General features: G+C 46.5%; 2 protein-coding genes across 3 annotated transcripts in view; one reads left to right on the top strand and one right to left on the bottom strand.

The window, feature by feature from the left end:
- Window positions 1-13367, top strand: part of RECQL5 (RecQ like helicase 5) — a 36766-nt gene that overhangs the window by 12922 nt on the left and 10477 nt on the right. The gene's annotated exons all lie outside the window — the stretch shown is intronic.
- On the bottom strand, window positions 1346-11820 carry SMIM5 (small integral membrane protein 5). The gene is made up of 4 exons (XM_050319204.1): window positions 11393-11820; window positions 4792-4937; window positions 3029-3182; window positions 1346-1605 (listed from the first exon to the last, which is right to left on the bottom strand). The coding sequence occupies exons 3-4, from the start codon at window positions 3153-3155 to the stop codon at window positions 1484-1486; spliced, it is 249 nt and encodes an 82-aa protein (XP_050175161.1). The 5' UTR covers window positions 3156-3182; window positions 4792-4937; window positions 11393-11820; the 3' UTR covers window positions 1346-1483.

Here is a 13367-nt window from a genome sequence, read left to right as displayed (position 1 = left end):
CTCCCCTCTGAAGTGTAAAGAATATTTAAAAGCCCCAATTTAAAAACTTGATGATTCTATTCTCCCTAGCTTGATGTTGCCTCTGGCACATACAGGTGTAATCCCTTTGCCTCCTCTGCACTTAGCAGTTGGGATGCAGGGGCTGAAGGTGACTTCTCTATATGCATGTAACCTTTTATACCTTCTCAGAAAGGTGTTTTGGTCTCACATTTGGTGCTGAAAGACCCGGGGCTTTGAGCTGGGCAGTATTTTGGCCTTCCACAGGGCCGTCCCAGCTGTGAAAGTCGTGGCCTGTGCCACAGCCTTGTCCGTACAGAAATCCCTTTCGGAAGTTCACCGGAGCGCAAACCAAACATACCCAGTGGCTGCAGCGTGGAAAAGGGATTTATTTGCACTTGTTAACTCCAGCAGCACAGCCCATTCTTGGCTCTGCTCTGTCACTGTGCCCGCTGTCAGCTGCTGCACACGTACCCTGAAGTGACAGTTACCACAGTGCATGTCACTCCTCCAAAATGCCTTTGTGCCTGCTCATAAACATACCCTTGGCATAATGTTTATGTCCACTAAAATAAACGGCACACAGTGCAGGGAGGCAGGCCACAGATCCCTCAAGTAAGGGCAGGGATTTGTTCATCTCCCGTAGCTCCCATGCTCTGCAAGAACCACTCGTCTGCAATAAGCAGTAGAACCACAGAGGGGGGTGGGGAGGGAGCACGTTTAGCAGCAGAATGATCAAAATAAGCTGTGGTGTTGGTGAGTTTTTCCCTTTTGCCTTCGTCTTTCTGTTTACAAAGAATATTCCACATGATCTGGGTTTTTTTTCTTTGGCAATTTCACCTCATTGTGACACCAGTGAAATGACGCCGGGAGCATTTGTTACCAGCTGTTCTCAGAGCCTCAGCTGGCACGTCTGGATCAGAAGGTCCATGATTTGTTGTTTTCAGCAGATAACTCAGCTAAACATGTCTCCTGCAGCTGGGTTTTGAGAGAACAGGTTTGGGCTTGATCCACGATCACCTGAGCACGTGGTGATGTCAGTGAGTTTTTGCTAACGCCCAGCACCGTCCTTCTGGATTAGCCACCTGTGAGGAGAGCAGGCACTGCCTGGCATGTGGTCCTGGACGTGTTCTCTGCTTTGGTCTGTGGCTCCGTGCTCCCAGTGGGGATCCTTGGCTGGCCCAGCTGCAGGGCTGTCTTTGGGAAAGCTGTCTCTTTTCTCAGCAATTTGTATCCGTGCCCTCCCACCCCATCCCACCCCAGAAGAGCGAGACAGTGATGGTGGAGGAGCTTTACCTTTCTGGTCACAGTAGTGGCTGTCACGGACAGAAGGAATTCCACGCTGTGGTTTCTGGTCCTTTGAGTCATGTTAATTAATATTGTTACTGCCATTTTCAGTGAGCTAGTGTGGAAAGTCATTCCCATAGGACTGGATCATGATGTCCATGCAGGTCCTTGGTAGTAGGTTGTGTCACCTCGTTGCACTTCACGAACGGGCAGTCGGGCGGACTTGGCTCTTCCTACTTCTGGTGTCAGGATGTCCATCACAGCCACAGCAGCTGTAGCAGCAGCAACTGCAGGCAATGATCATGAGCACCAGAACAGTGACTGGAAAGAGAAGCAAAAGATATTGTTTCATGATGTTGGAGCAATCCATGCAGAGTAAGCCTTATATCTCCTGCAAGTTGTTTGTTGAGCAGCCTTCTGTAAATGAACAAAGCCTGGTTTCTTGTGAATTTTTTTTTGTTGCCTTATATCCCCAACTCCCCTCTCCTAAGTTCCTGCTCCCTTGTATTGGTTATCCATTTAATCTGGACGATCATTACGTGGTATTTCGAGATCTTAAGGGCTACACAGCAAACCTGTGGGGGTTTACCTTCACCTGCCTCCTGGGCTGTTGTTTAGGAGCTGACATGCTGTTCTTAAGCAGAGCTATGTGCCTGGAAAGGATGAAAATCCAACTCTGCCCATAGTTGTGTCAGAAGCAACTCAAGAGGGTTTGGTTGCTCAAACTGTCAGTTGTATTTCTGAAGAGTTCATGCAGTGTAGCCTTTAAGGATAGATATTTGTGACTGGGTTGGCTTTACTCTTTCTTCTGTATTTAGCTTGAAAAAATAGATACTTCAAATGGAGTTTTGTTTCACAAAGCAGTGGGACTAACTCACTGATATTCTCCTCTAGCCATGATGGTTGGTGTTGGGAGGGATATATTAGTTTATCTGGAGTAGAAAAGGATGACATGTTTAATCCTGCAAAACACCAAACGGTGTGTGAACGTGCATGTGTGTGTGTGCAAGTGTTCCTTCAAAGCCTGGAGCTGGGCTGCCAGGTATCTGACCCTGTGGGGAACCAGCTGTAGGTATGAACAAAATAAAGCAGCAGGTGTGACTTTGTGAATTCCAGCCCAGGGAGGAGTGTCCAGTTGGATACACACCCTTCCTTTTGGCCGGGAGCAAACTGTGTCTTTGAGGAGGAGGGCCTGTCTTCCTTCCTGCTTGTTTTTCCCATTGTGTAAACAAACTTCATCCCCCTTGATCAAGGATTTCTTTGTTATTCCTTCCGTGCCATCCCCACACAGAGCAGCAGGAGGGATCTTGCCATTACCAGAGGGGAATAAATAGGCTCAGCTGAAGCAAACTGGCTTCCACTGAGCCAGGAACAGGAATGACACTGAGTCTCACTTAAGTGTCTTTTGTGGCAGGGAGATGCCCTAATACCATTTGTCATAAACTATCTCCTATGCATCAAAACAGTACAGCAGCTCTGGTTTGGTTAAAACACTGCTGTTTAAACTGATGTTTAAATATGAGAGCTTTGGGTAAAGCTGTCCTGTTGGCCTGTCATGCTCTGCATCCATGTAGAGATATGTGCTGAGTATTAAAGAAATTACCTAGAAATTACCCTGGGCCTCAGAGCACAGCCTGGAAAACAACTGCCAACACCACCAACCCACCAGCCAAGACTGTGGCACAAGCTGCCCCCCTTTAGAAGAGAAATTCTGACACCCCTTGGCTTCCACCAATAAACTCACCGATGAACAGAAGAACCACACAAAAGCAGACAATCTCCACTGGCTCAGCCTTGGGCAGTTTCTGGAGCTTAAGGAGAAACTTCTCACCAATGGCTTGAATTTCCTTCAGAAAGGTTTCAGTAGACATTCTGTCACAAGCTCTCCAGGCTTTATGCTGTACAAGAACCAAACAGAGAATAAACCTTTTCACTGACTAATGCTAGGGAGCTGCCAGCCTTCTTATAGAGCTGGTGATCACAAGGAAAACAAGTTTATCTGGTCTCAGTCCTTGCTCCCAGTAGCTAAGGTGGAGGGCTATTAACTGTCTACGTGTTCTAGCACTGTTTTAATTTCAAAATCCAGCTTCAAGGGTGTTTTGTCAACTGCACTGTTAAGCAAAGGCAAAACGGTGTTTCTTCTACAAGGACACTCATTTCAGCAGCACAGAGTTAGAACTGGACAGTGCCTGCCCTTGGCTTTAACCCAAGGAAAATATTTTTTTTTTCCTAGTTGTGCTAACTTGTCCTTCCAGAAAAAAATGCAGTTCTAACTCAACTTGAATTCCAAGTGCTGAACTCCAGTGGTGCATAGTTTTCAGCTGGTTTTTACTGAGTAACACAAAGTAGACTCCCTTGAAGGCTTCTTGCACTTTGAGCTGAAGAAAGCCCCTTCAAAAACTAAGGCACTTATTTCAACACCTCAGTATAATACCATTAGTAATGTTTTATCGACCAGTTTTACTGTATGGTGACATTAAGATTTAAAGTCTGCATTCATTGGGGACAGATGGATGCTTTCCCAGGTTCTTACAGATGAATGCAAGGTGAGCTAAATGTAGGGGTTTTTTAAACCACAGTCTAACTGAGCAATATATGAGTTGAACAGTGGATGTCCACCCATCACTGCTGGTGAGGAGCAAATAAAAGCCCCTGGATCTGTTGGGGAGGTGCTCCACAAGGGAGGTTAGTCCTGCTCAGTAACCTTACACCTTCTTTATTCTCAGAATGATCATCAGGAGCTACTGTTACTGAAAATATTATTAGTCTAGTCAGAGTTATGTGCCTCAGTTTTGACACCAATATTTGCTATTCTTTTACCCCATGAGCAGGATTTTGGAAGGCACTGCAACAAACTAGTGGGCATGAGACCTATGGATGTTCCAATTTTTCTTCAGTTAGGAAATAGAAGTGGATATTGTTGAGAAATATCCACAGTTTCACCTAAAACAAGTGTTTGGACAGGTCAAGACTTGGATGGACTATAACTTTTATGTCATTATTATATCAGAGTGTGCTAGTTTGTGTGGTTTGTAATAGTCCCCACTGGGTTATGGGACTTGAACATTGCAGTTTAATGTCCTGGTCTTGGTGATAACACAAAGCCAAGTGACCAAGACAGCACTTCCAGAATAAGCCAGCAAATTCCTTACTGCACATCTGGATCGGTTACTCAAACAAATGGAGGCTTGGAGTTCAGTTTCCTCTAAACACACTGAGGACAGGGAGACCTTGGCTGTTTCTTTGCATGCTGGGCTTCAGTATTACAGTGCCAAGTTAAATTAAGTCTTGTATGTTTATGCAATTCAAAAAGGCTTTTCTTTGTTCTTTTAAATCCAAGCTAAGGAATAAAAATCGGAACCAGCTGGGATAGGGGGTGGATGGAAAATCTACATCTACAGAAAGATCTCTGTGCAACTTAGCAGGGAGGCAGAGCTGTGGCCTTTTGACCTGAAAAGGTCACTTTTGAGACTGGGGTTAAATAGTTCTTTCCAGATGACTGCATACCCCAAGTGAGCTGCTCCAGAAACGGCTGCCTTATCCTTTGCACGATGCTGTGGGATTCTGCGTCAGCAGGTTTTCAGTTTTGTTTCCATTCCAAGAGGTGGTGGAGGAGGCAGAGGTGAAGTGATTTGTGTTTTCTGTTCTTGGCTCTAGAAGAAAAATGTAAAAAAAAAATTAAATAAATAAAAAATTCTGGCTCTAACATCCTGAAAATGTTTGTTCCCTTTGGAGGGGCTTCGGCCTGTCCAGAAGCTCTCCTAGTAAGGAATGTGCTATAACCTTCCATGCCATGCTTTGGGCTGCACCAGAAGGAACAAATACAAGAGCCAGGCTTGTGGAGTTTGGGTATACAGTGTGAAATTACCTGATTAGGATTGGAGAACTCTTGATTAGCAAAGTGCTTAGTCTAAAATGAAAAGGCCTGCCTCAGTAATGGCCATTCCTCTGCCCAGGGTACCTGATCTGGAGCTAAGTGAAGGAGTTTTTATTCTAAAACTTGCAAGGAATGTTGCTTGTTTACCTTGGTCTGAACTACATCAGGGGCAAAGTTTGATGTTGGTGGTGCAGTTTCCAATCTACCCATGAGGCAGCAAATGTTTTTCTGCTCGACTGCACCTCTGACTTGCACTCTGGTTCCAGGGGCTCTCACTGCTTTGGGATTTCTGCTTGTGCAGTGTAGCAAAAGGGTGAATAATAAAATCATTCTTAAAGATTAAAAAAATGAAACTCCCCTGAGAAAGCCAGTTACAGTCATGGACTTCTGTATGTTCCATTCTACTTGTGATTTAAAGTCTTTGTTCAGGACTAGTTTTGATTCTCACCTTTTCCCACTTGATTTCAGCGGAACCAAGAGCTCACCCTTGAGGTTGGCATAAGGGTAAGAATAGTGCTGTGTCACTTATCCATCTTCCTCTTGTACAACACAACAGTGATGGCATTACTTACAGAGTGGAGCTGTAAGAATTAATTCCTTTTTTTTTTTTTCTTATACTGTGTTCAAGGAAGCTCCCAGTCACCAACAGTAGTAACAGAAAGCTGGTGCAGCAGATTCATTACTGAAGCAGTAATTGTAATGATTATTACTAAAACAGGCAAGTCTTGGGAGATTTAAAACTTAAGGCTGCAGGTCTGTAGGTTGTAGGTGAACAGAGCCACTCAGGTTACTACCTCACAGATTCTGTGGAGCTTGGAGCAAAGATAATTATCTGCCGGTGTTTTTCTCCTTGCTCATCGTTTTCCTTCCTCAAAACCTCACCCACTGAGGATGGGACCCCCCCAGAGCAGAGGAGACCTGGCTGTAGGGCAGCAAAGCTGAGGGAAACAGTGAATGACCAGAGTGCAGTGTGGGCTTCATAACACATTGTTAGGCTGATGTCAGGAACTTCTGCTCCACAGCTGTAGCCAGAGCTCACATGAAGTGAGAATAAGGTAAAGAGAGAGGCAAGATGAGAAACTCAGGTGGAAAAGAAAGTGAACTCAATGCTGGTGTCTTGTGACAGGTGGGTTAGAATTTCCTTATTGGGTGGGGTGGCAGCCTGAAATTCATGAATTCAGCTGTATCCTGTTCTGGCTGTTCTCTAAGAAATAATTCATCTATCCAGTGTTGCCAGTTGAACTAGATCATCAAATCTTTCTGCCCTTCCCTATGTTACAAGGCACAGCAGAGGAGGGAATATGATAAATCATTTAATTTGGGTTTATTTCTTTTTGAGGAAAAGAAGGCCCAATCTGCCATGTGTCATGAGTTGTTAGGCTTGGTGGAAAAGAGAGAGCCCAGTAATGATGCAGGGGAAGGGGTAACAGCTGCAGGTGTGCTGCTCAGCTGCAGGGATTACATGACCCTGTAAAACCAAACAGCATGTCCTGTGTTCAGGGCTCATATAGATTTAGATTCCCAGGAAGTGCTAATGCAGATTCATCTTGCTGTGCCCACTGAATAAAGCTGTGAAAATTGCCATAATAGCACTGAAATTATCTTTCTGAGTTGTTTTAATGGACTCATGCCATACTGAAGCACTCAAAGAAGTTGGCTGCTCAGTCCTTTTGAGAATAAAGCCATTAAAAAGCCTCAATCTAGACATTTGAGAGAAAAGCCTCAGTCAGGGTTCCTTTGTGCTGGTGAACTGGCTGGGTGGGGGCTCTGAGGCTTCAAGCAACAAAAAGAGCTTCGGGATGACCATGTGTGATGGGGTCCCACATCCCCCTCCTTACAGCTAGTCGGGCTGCTGTAAATCTTTTGGAACTGATGCAAATTGATAGGGGTTTTTTGGTCTGTCTTCAGTCTGGAAAGCCCAATCCGATCTGTGTGTGCACACAGGTGCATCCAGAGTTGGGCTGTAGGGAGTGGGTGAGCTGAAATTTACTGCTGGGGAATGAGACACTTGTTTACTCATAACCCTGGTGGTATTTGAGCAGCCTATTTAAGTGCAAAGGACACGAATTTGAGTTTGTGGTTTAGCCTCAGGACTGGAAGTTAGTAAATAGAGGCAGTTTTACTGCCCTGCCAGTCATGTTTTACTGGTGGCGTGACTTTGGATAAGTCATCCCATCCCTCTGTTGGGTGACTTCATCTCTGCAAAGAGCTGGAACATGTAACCACCATCAGAGGTTAGCTTGTTAATTGTTGTGCGTCCAAGTCTCCAACATGCTCGGAAATCTTTAGATAGGAAGACAATAAGTCCCTGGTTTTGTTGCAGTTACAAACTGAACTGGCCTTTGCTTGCTCACTGCCTGTTACACTTTGGTCACTGAGCCCGTTTAGGTTGGAAGTAGATGAAAGCATCTTGTTTGTTCCTAACCCAGCCATGCTCCACAGGGGGCCTATTGCTCTTGCCGTGATCCTGATCCACTGCTTTTACTGTGCTTTGTGTGGATTTGTTACTCAAGTCGTCTAAAAATGGAGACCAAGCTTCGGAGGGGGGAATTTGTTGGGAACAAGAAGCTGTCAGTGCCTCTAGTCCTAATGCAGCAGGTCCCAGTGGAGTCAGATCTGTTCCACTGTGCCCACTGCCCACAGCACCAGAGCTGCAGAGACCCTACAAAGAGAACCTCCCTGATGTGCCCATCAAGCAGAATGCCAGGGCAGCGTTCCCACTGCAACCTTGTCTTTTTCCCAAGACTGACTTTGTGTTGTCCTTACTCAGGCAAGTCAAATTGGTTGAAATTGGATCTGTACAGGGATGGGAAGCCTGTATGGATTGTGGTGGCTTATTTTGTAGGAAGTCTTAAGAAGGCAAGCCCAGCCTCGTGGAAGGAGGGTGCTGAGCAGCCAAAGGGGAGAGGATGCTTTTTATTCCAATCTAAACTCTGACTGTGTTTGGCCACTTTCTAAAGAACACGAAGCTTTGACCAGTTTCAAAACCTACCAGCTTTGTTCTTGAAATGTGCTTCTGATTTCATCTGGATAAGGTCTGCAGTGCTTCCTGTTCTAGAACAATGTGGGTTGCTAGGTGTGACTGCAGTCTGGATGCAGTTTGGCATAACGTGTCATAATTCCTGCACGATTGTTTATTGTTCCAAGCTTTCAGTGTGCTGCTGAGATGAAAAGGGCCATAGAAATGTAGTTGTATTATCAGTGCATGGTTTTCCCTCATCATTGTTAATGCAATGTTTGCTGCCATGGTTGTAGTTGACCGGCCACGTGAATCTTAACTATAGTTCAGACGAGCCCTTTTTTTCCTAAAACAGGAGTGAACGGTGCCAGACAGACCTATAATTCATTCCCAAGCAGATGAAAATAGTTTCCAGTATCAAGAGAATTCAGCCCTTTAACAGCACACACCCAAACTGGCAAATTGCAGCTCAATGTCATGGGAGAAAAGCTTTGACTTTGTCAGTTGGTCTGGAAAAGAAGGCCACACATTCCTTCAGATTATAAAGCTGCCCTGACTGGGCAGCCCTTTGGCTGGAATACCCTGTCATCACCACCACCCACTATTTGGAGGTGGGTTTTGAGGCAGCACTGTAAATGTCCCTTCTCTCCCCTACAACCTAATATTAGATTAATATAAAAAGGCACTGAATTCCCTGCAATAGCATTTTTGGTAGCTGAGGTGCCCATTGGGGCACTGAGATGAGAGTCTTTACACCTCTACAGAGCAGCCTGGATTTCTCCAGTCCATCCCACAAAAACATCCACAAGACCCCGTGAGATAATTCCTCACTACTAGGAATTTTTTAAGTGGGGAAACCAAAGCACTGAGCCATCCAATGAAAGGAAAAGGTCAATTTTAAAAATAAACCTGTAGCTCTTCTACAAGAGAACTTTTTTTAGGGTTGGTGATGCTTGAATCTAGCCTGAAAGTCTATTCTAATATTAGCAAAATAACCATTCCCCAGGAAGCTGACAGAGAGGTAGCTGTGTGCCTGTGAAAGCCTTGTAGTTACTTCACAACCATAGTGGGATCTATCAGTAGTTTGGTGTTTGAGACACATAGTGGGATCTGTCTGTAGTTTGGTGGTTGAGGTCTGGCAGCTGGAGCTCGCAGAGTGCTGGAAACTCCTCCACCTTTCAGCAGCCCCCTCTGTGCCCTGTCCTTGACTGATCTCAGACCTGCAGGGCTCACAAGTTATGTGCATTTTTGAGTTTTTTGAAATCAGGTGGACTGATCTTAATAAAGATGACACCTGGGTGTAGGAACTCAAAACTGAAGGCTACAACAGCCGCTTCCTCAGAGGAAGCTGTTCTGAAGCCCATCAGCTGTGGCTGTGTGGGGTAGCAGTGAGAGCTCCAGTGGAGGTGAGGGCTGGCTGCTGCTCTCCTCACCCAGCTCTCTCACAGTGCCTTACAGTCCCTGCTGTCCACGGGTGACTGCTCTGGCCCACTGCAGGCTGTGTGATCAGAGGGTTGTCCCATAGAAAGGATCTGCTCTATCAAAGCTGGGTTTATTTTGTACCTCCACTCCCATAACGGCCCTTACATTGCAGTCAGGCCGAGGCCTGTGCACTGTGACAGCTGTAACACAAGCCATGTCCTGCTGCTTTTATCCAGACATGTGTTTCATATTGCTGTTCCTCTCCCCCACACACTTGTACAGCGTGGCTGCGGCTGGACAACCCCCCAGCCAAACCCCTTAACGTTTTCTTTTGGCAAGGAAAACTTGGCATGTTTCTCTACCTCCTTCCCTCCCCTGCCCTTCTCCCCTCACTCCTCCCTCCTTCCTTTTTTTTTTTTGTTTGCCTAAACTTTGTTTTTTCACATGCTTTATTTGAGAATCCATCTCAACTGCAGCAACCAACCTACAGAGACCCTTCATTAGCAGGGTGGAAACTTCCCTCCATCCCCTTGAGCCCAGGGCTAGGCTGGAGGCGCGTGGGTCTTAACTACTACATCTCCTCACTCAGGCAGTTCCAATTCGGTGTTTGTACAACACTTAGGTCAGAAAGACCTGCCCTCCCTTCCATGTTAATGGAAATGGAGAGAAGTGGAAATACCTGATCCTTAACATTCCTCCCTACAGGCATGTGTAGGATCGGGAAGACATCTTTCTGTGAGAACTGGCTTTCTGCCCCTCTGTTTGTAAACAGCTGACTGCCCATGCACCTCCTGGAAGAGGCTGAGGGGTCCCAGCTCAGTGCTAGGAGCTGCAGGAGCTTCCAAACAGAGAAATCAGCTTCATATGGCAGAAAAAGGGGGTTTATATGATTGGTCTCCTTTGCCAGAGCCCCTTCCCGTACCCAGCAGCGAAATAGAGATGGGACAGCAGGCTGTGGGACACCTCTGTGAAACCAAGGCTTGGACTTTTCCAAACTAAATGATTCTATAATTTCATGTATTTAGGGGATTCTTCGCCTCTCCCTTCCCTTCTCACGGCATGCAAACTTGACGGTCTTGTTCCTGTAAACCATAGACCGTGTGTGTGCATCTATGTGTCTCTCAGAGCAGTGGGTTCTCACGCTGCTTTGAATAGTAAACCAGCATCTGTGCCTGATACACCACAGCCTGAATTCTTTTTTTAAAATGTCCTTGTTAGAAGTCGTGTAAAATCTTTCCATTTATTTCTATTGGACACAGATGCTTAACTTGCACAATGTGTTAGTTCCCCGACCAGGGCTTGTTTTCTAAGCTCTCTGTTTGCTCCAGGATTTGGGGGGGGGATAAAACTTAGCTGCAGCTGGGAGGAGCTCTGGAGAAATGCTGTGGCTGGCACCCGGCTGGTTTCACACACGCAGCTCCTCGCTAAAGGCACGAAGAGCCCTCGCTCCGCCGGGCAGCCCAGCTCTCTTATCCACACCATTACTATATCGGGTCACCGCTGTGGAGAATGCCCCGCGCTAGACCCGCTTCTTAGCCAAGGTCACGTTCTGTAGCAGCTCGGAAAAATGAGCAGCCAAGGCTTTCTAACCCGACAAAAGTTGCTCGGTCCCGCTCGGACCCGGAGCGCTGCGGGCAGCTGCTTTTGTTACAGGGCGGCCGCAGCTCGGCTCTCTGCAATCCGCTTAAAAGCTTTTCTCCTGCCACCTTTGCTCCCCGGTGCCCCTCGCACACAAATTCAGGCTCGCGAGCTCTGCTCCATGGCCGGTTCCGCAGGGAGAGCTCCGCCAGCTCCTCGCTAACCAGCGCAAGGTTAAGGTGCCCGAACACCAGCGATAGCTCAGCCCTTACCCCAGCGCGCCGCCAGCTCTTCTTCTCCTCTTGTTTTTCTTTCCGTCGTCTTAAAACTTTCACGTCATCTCTCCCCTCATCCTGGCGTGTCTCGCTCCTCGCTCGGCTCCTCTGTGCTCCGCCGCTGACAGCCAGCTGTTGTCTCTGCCTTTTCTTTTTTTTTTTTTTTTTTTTGTTACTGGTTGTCCTGGAGATCCGAAGTTTCGTGTTACATGTGTGCCAGGGAGGGAGGGAGGGAGGGAGGGAGGGAGTGCGGCGGGGGAGCCACCGCGGGCTGGGGCTGAGCCAGCTCTGTGCCAGCTCCGCTCCCAGGGGCCGGCACTTGTTGCTGGTTTCCTCTGTGCATCTCCCCACAGAGAGGTCTTTCCTTTTTTGCCTTTTAATTTCAGCTTTTTCTGGAGTGAGGGTTGATTCTTTCCTTGCGATAGTTCGAGGGTGTGTTCAAGCAAGTCACTTTTCTTTATGCTGCCCAGTTTCCTTCCGACTCCCGGGGGGAAAGAGTTGTTCTCGTGTGTTCATTGAAAGGGCAGAGCAAGAAGTGGTGAGGACAGTGCAGCACTGTAAGAGAGACCTGCCAGGGACAGGGGAGCAGGGGTGATGCTGGGGCAATGAATTTGCTCCGTGCCCTTGGCCATTTACTCTCTTGATGCCGTGGTTTTTCCTTTTTGTATTCTGGGGACAGCTGACACCCACTGTGACATCTCAGAGGGTGAAGTTCAGGTGATGTGAAAAGGGTACAGTCCTTCAGAGAGGTGCAACATTAGAATTTCGCATCAACCTCATGATTTGTTCTTCTATTTGATAAAGCTTATGAAGTGGCTGTCGCTCAACAAATGAATGGCATCTGCATAACTATTTTGTCCTCACATGATTTTTATCTTTTTTAATGCTTTCACTTCTTGACTGTATTCCAAGATTTGATGTCTCCTTGAGGTGTTTTTTCAGGAAGCATTTCTGATGTACCCATGGGTTCATGTGAGGGAATGCTTTTTTTCTGGTAAATTTTGGGAGAGGCAAAGCTTCTCTCAGGATATGTAACTTTGCTTCTCCTCTGGCTGTCCCTCTGCTTCTACTAATTGCAGGAATGGTGCTCCTGTTTTACCTGGTGTGCAAAACCAAGGACTACCAAACCCACACAGGTGCAGATGTGGTCAGTTTAGCACTTTCCTGAAGTGTATTGCCACAGACAAAAAAGGGTTAATAAACTTGATCGTTATTTGCTCTTCATCCTATTCCATAATGTCAAATCAGGGCAGGATGCCTCAAATGAAACAATTTTGTTTAGACATTTTGAAGACCAATGATCAGCTGTTGAAGGGTGAGGGGAGATAAATAGTACAGCTCCATATTTAAAAGATGAAATAATTTTAGGACGTGTATACAAACTACCATTAGTTTATGTAAATCATCTCCATCTCGTGGGCATTAGTCAGGTGCCCATGTGACATGATAATGCACAAGTGACCATGTTTCAGGACCTCTCGTGTTTGGTTAAGATGTAATCTGGTGATTACCCCCAGCATCCTGTCAGTAACTCTGAGTTTTGCCTTTTGACTTTAATTATAGGATTGCGATCTTAGTTCTGCAGATGAATTTCCGTTATGAGCCAGCTCCTGAGCACCGTTGGCTAAAGTGGGGCTGTGGAAGTGGCTGTGTGAAATGGGGTAATTCTTCAGGAAAACACAGGCAGTTGCAGGAACCTGGGTGGAAAGAGCTTGGCTTTGCAGGGCTGATGGGTTAGAAACTAGAACTCTTTAAGTTCCAGTGAGGTCAGAGCTGATCTCTGCTTCCACCAAAGCCCTCCCCTGGGGCATCTCACTTGTTGGCTTTAAGGGACAGAGGTGTGTGTGGATGTCCCTCCCCAGCATAAGCCCAGTGATTGAGCTGTAGGAGTGAGGAGAGGGCTTGACCATTCCTGCATGCCTCGCTTAACTCTAATACAGATCAGTGCGTGCAGAAAGAGCCATGGGCTAAT

Source organism: Myiozetetes cayanensis, unplaced genomic scaffold, assembly GCF_022539395.1.
Source record: "Myiozetetes cayanensis isolate MyiCay16 unplaced genomic scaffold, myiCay2020 scf22, whole genome shotgun sequence".
NCBI classification, from domain to species: domain Eukaryota; kingdom Metazoa; phylum Chordata; class Aves; order Passeriformes; family Tyrannidae; genus Myiozetetes; species Myiozetetes cayanensis.
The sequence above is the reverse complement of the archived record's forward strand: the minus strand, read 5'-3'. Positions and strand labels throughout refer to the sequence as shown.

Coding starts and splice junctions, on each gene's coding strand:
- SMIM5 (XM_050319204.1), bottom strand. CDS start 3,155: ATGTCTACTGAAACCTTTCTGAAGGAAATTCAAGCCATTGGTGAGAAG. Junction 1,606..3,028: donor TGTGGTTCTTCTGTTCATCG/GTGAGTTTATTG, acceptor TTCTCTTTCCAG/TCACTGTTCTGGTGCTCATG.